This window comes from Ascidiella aspersa, chromosome 1, assembly GCF_963924565.1.
Source record: "Ascidiella aspersa chromosome 1, kaAscAspe10.2, whole genome shotgun sequence".
Lineage (NCBI taxonomy): Eukaryota > Metazoa > Chordata > Ascidiacea > Phlebobranchia > Ascidiidae > Ascidiella > Ascidiella aspersa.
The window spans coordinates 14,570,425-14,574,919 of NC_139447.1; the positions used below are offsets into that span (position 1 = coordinate 14,570,425).

Here is a 4,495-nt window from a genome sequence, read left to right on the forward strand (position 1 = left end):
TCTTTATTGAATGTTCGAAAATGATCTTAAAATTTGGTTTGCTTCAGACTGGAACCATTTATGGTGCCATTCCTGTCTAATCAGGAATGGTTGATTTGTGTACAACAAAAAATGTGAAATTTTAGTAAATCAATCAAATTTTCGCGCTTCGTGCGATTGGACTGGATTTCAGCTGCATTTTTGCGCACGAGTTTGCTCGAGAACAACATATTTGCTTTTAAGATTTATTGTTATTTGACGCCAAGTTATCATCTTACTTTATGAAAACATTCTTGAAAATGCTCCCAAAACAAAAATCCTACATTCGCTTGAGAGTCATTGCACTCACGAGCTTTCTTTTTGGGCCGATTCAAGTCGAAAAGTTATACCCCTTTGTCTTTGGTCGTATAGCTTTGTGATTTAACAACAAGGTTTGCTTTTTCTTTTATCCACACCCTTGAGTGCTGCAGCCAGACTTGGACAACTAGATTTATCTTAGTTTTTTAATTAAATTAGAATAAAAAAAAAGTAGATTACAATTAGAATTAGATCTTTTTAGTTTTCTTAAATTAGATTTTAGAATTACCGAATTTTCGAAAACGGCAATTTAAATTTAAATTTAATTTAGAATTACATTTAATTCTTCATTAATTTAAATCGTAATTTATTGTATACCGATAGTAGGAATGTGAATGGTAAATGTTTGTATGTTAACTGTAGTAGGCCAACATTTTAGCATAGCCTGTGTTTTTACGACCCTAGTAATCACCTACATGTAGTTCGGACCAAAGAGTTTTAATTCAAATTCTTTGTGTCGACTGAGAGGCTAAAAATTTCCGTTGGGCAAATTAGTATTTTTTGTAAAACTCGAATTAAAGAACATATAAGCAATTTAGAAATTAGATTAGAATTAGCCGCATTTTGATATCATTTGGGAAATAAGAAAACTAGAATTATCTAGTTGCCCTAGTCTGGCTCCAGCCGACATTTGCCTCGCGCCAAAGTTAATTAGGAATGTAAATATATATTTTTAATCATAACTGTTGCTACGGTTTCGTAATTATAGTTTCAACAGCAAATTCCAGCGAATATAATACTCTGAAGCGAAATCGTTATGACGCTTTTTGGAAGTTTAAACGACGCTCAGTTTGGGAACACAGCCTAAATTTACTTTTATGAAACATTTGTATTTTAGTTTAAGGCAGTTAGCTAATTGTTGTAATTCTAAAAAGTGCCACGACACGTAAAGCAGTAGCCTTACTGTGAAAGTTGATAAGGTCGGGATAAGTTATCACTTTTCCACTTGCGCGCTGCCTGCGACTGTCAACCAAATGTTCGAAGTAGAAAGTGACGTAACAGCTGTATGAGGCATCGCCTCATTAAGGTACCAATGGGAGAGAAGCGTCTCTTGTCAGATGAACGAAAGGGATCACAGTTGGTTAATATAAATTGTTTAGACGGTTCATTCAGCTCAAGTTGCACAATTGGCGCATAACAGAGGGATCTAAACGAAGGGCAAGGTTGACCGTATTCTAAGAATACCGCTAAAGGCTTCGTTTACGAGTTGAAGTAACCTGAAATAAGAAATATTAGAGATACATGCTTGTGGTTAGGCTACAAACGCTTTACGTTAAGACAGTACTTACTTTGTTTGTACAGGTAGCCGTTGTACAAAACGTTAAATTAACTACTCTTATATATAGTAAAACATCGTTTCTATGTCTGAACAACAAAGGCAGCGCACAGAACGACACGTCCGTGTCAGCCCGTACTTCAGGCAACCGTCATGGGAACCCTTTAATGATTGGCCAACCTCAAGATTGTTTGATCAGGTATCTTTAGACGTAAATGTAAAATTATCCAAAAATGATCAGTTTTCTCGTGTGGGCTCTGTCATACTGCTGCAATGACCAAAACTTCGCGATTTATACAGCTAATACTTATTTGTCATTTTTTTTTTATTTGAAAAATTGTTAGTTTTATTGCGCTTAGTTCTATTGCGATGTTATTCGGTAACCCGATATGATAACGGCCACTTGTCCAGTAACCGTGTCTTACGAAGTTTGGAGGCCTCAGGGTATCTCCTTATCTCTTTTTAACAACGGAAGTAATCAAACGCAATAGGTTTGATTTTATGGCAGTAAAGTAAAGCGTTTCATATAACTCAACAAAAGTGATTTATAAATGCAAAGTTGCTGATTTCTGCATTGTGATTATAAAGAACTGTTTTGTTTTGTCAAAATCGCGTTAATTTTGGTATAGTTTTTATAATATTATCATAGTTGTTTACATTTTACAAGACATAATTTCTGTTCTGCGCTTCATGTAAGTTTAATATTAAACGTATGATTCAGGACTTCGGAATGCCCACAAATGACGCCGGATTCGAAATGCAAAGACAGCGTTTCTTTCAGAATCCCTGGGGTGCTCAGCAGATGGGCGTTGCTATGCCAACCGCTGCAATGCGACCTGCCCCGCTCACGCGTCAACTTAGTGGTGGTCTATCACAGGTCAAAGTTGTTCTTACTTTAGCCACTAAATGTGACTTCCATTAGAGTTTAGGCACTATGCACGGATCTGTAATATAGCTGTAATAGACAATAAATTGCAAAGCTTACAGAATTTAGTTAAATAGCAAACATACCCAAAGTACACTCGTAGCTGTCCCCAGGTTTTTTTAAGGTTTGGTTTGGGTGACCGCTAAGTAGTTTTAAAAGACCGCAAGTGTTTCATTTAAATACCAAAAGTTGCAAGTCCAAAATTTAGGAAACCGTTTCGGTCCCCCAAAACACCTTAAAAAAACACTGACTGTCCCAATATTATTACGTACAAAATGCGGTTTTCAGTTTTGCTCATTTGTTAATTTTGAGGTAGTGCATGCATCTTTTAACATGTGTTATTGTTTAAGATTGATTACATGTCGAACCGATAAAGCCGTGCTTTTTCCAAACTACTATATCTCTGGCAGGTTTCAACCGAAGGAGAAGTCTTCAAGGTGACGCTTGATGTGAAGCATTTTCTTCCCGAAGAGATCAAAGTGAAGACGATTGGAAACGCGATCGAAGTACACGGAAAGCACGAGGAGAAGCAGGACGACCACGGCGTTGTGTCCAGGGACTTTACCAGGAAATACACAATACCACCAAGTAACTAAATATATGCCTAACAATATAAGTATTTAACTCTTTAGTTTAGAGGCCTGTCTCTCGCAGTTTGTTCGCCCCAATCGGCTTTAAAAATTATTCCTTTAAATAGATTATTTGGACATATATCATTTTTCAATGACAGTGTCCAAACCGAGATGAGATAAACACTAATGCAGTAAATAAGGAAACTTTGCGTTCAATACAGATCAATTTGGTACAAGCAAGTAAGTTAGTAATGGTGTATTACAGAAAAAAAGGCTACTGACTTCAAATAAACACGAATTAAACTAACTTGACACATATCTATTTTTATCTGTATACCTTAGGTAGGGGCTTGGACAATTGTTTGCTGATTTTCGTTATGTTTATAATACTTTGCTTGTCGTAAATCATAAAAATGAATTTTGACTTTTATAATTTTTTAAATATTTATTTACGTTGCAGATGTCGACCCTCTAACAGTGACGTCATCGCTGTCACAAGATGGATTTTTAACAATTGAAGCGCCGATAAAAAAGAAGGCCATCGAAGGACCCCAGACACTCCCGGTTCAGCATGTTGAGGGAGAATCTAGTACTTCCGGTTCTCAGCCTGATACACAACAAGCAAAATAAAATAATAAGGCGATTGTGGCTATACATTTTTTAAACATCTACAACTAGGGTAAACAATTACCACACATTTGCAATATTGAGTGATATTATCTTGGGGAAAATAAAAATTCGACGTGAAAATTTGTACTTTTTTAGCCGCGTAATGGAGTACATAGAATGAACATTACTGTAAACAGCAAAATTCATCAAATTTAGGTTGTATAGGCTTAAAGAGTCGCTGCTTACAGAACGGGGTTCGTTGTACAAATAGGTGGAAATTGTTTCACATTGCTTTCTTGTAGGGATGGTATTTCGTTTCGGTTTATATGGCCGGTGTGGTCAGACTTAATATCATATACTGAGCTAGACACCGGAAACTTCTATCCATTCAGAACAAAGCATGAGATCTACAATAAGCAGCAAAGGAGGACAAAAAGCTAGATAACGTACAAGTGGCACAGTTTCCATAGCTAATAATAAACAACAAACAAAACACACCGCTTTCAACTTGACCAACTGACCAAGTTGTATTCAAAACATGAGCGATATAAAGAATAGCATGTAGGTTAATAGTTATAGAAAATCTCCGACGTTAAAAACAAGAAACCATTAAACATAGCACTGACATAGACAAACCTTTAAGCATGTAAGCAGCTTAATACAGTGGTTCTCAACCTTTTTTTATCTTACGGACCGGTAAAATTTCAAAACAAATTTTGCGGACTGGTGGACCTTCAAGAATCAAAATCAACCCAAAATGCAAATATGACAAAAGTA

At 36.1% G+C, this 4,495-nt stretch overlaps 1 protein-coding gene across 1 annotated transcript; it reads left to right on the forward strand.

Moving 5' to 3' along the window:
• The first annotated feature begins 1,617 nt into the window (after positions 1-1,617).
• On the forward strand, positions 1,618-3,768 carry LOC146167947 (heat shock protein beta-1-like). The gene is made up of 4 exons (XM_083388931.1): positions 1,618-1,811; positions 2,334-2,489; positions 2,948-3,125; positions 3,570-3,768. Exons 1-4 carry the CDS (start codon positions 1,698-1,700, stop codon positions 3,737-3,739), a joined length of 618 nt encoding a protein of 205 aa, XP_083245057.1. The 5' UTR covers positions 1,618-1,697; the 3' UTR covers positions 3,740-3,768.
• The last annotated feature ends 727 nt before the right edge of the window (positions 3,769-4,495 follow it).

What these genes read in the sequence shown, in the direction of transcription:
- LOC146167947 (XM_083388931.1), top strand. Translation starts at nt 1,698, where the DNA reads ATGTCTGAACAACAAAGGCAGCGCACAGAACGACACGTCCGTGTCAGC. An exon ending in CCTCAAGATTGTTTGATCAG is followed by an intron (nt 1,812 to 2,333) that starts GTATCTTTAGAC and finishes CGTATGATTCAG; the next exon opens with GACTTCGGAATGCCCACAAA. An exon ending in TTAGTGGTGGTCTATCACAG is followed by an intron (nt 2,490 to 2,947) that starts GTCAAAGTTGTT and finishes TATCTCTGGCAG; the next exon opens with GTTTCAACCGAAGGAGAAGT.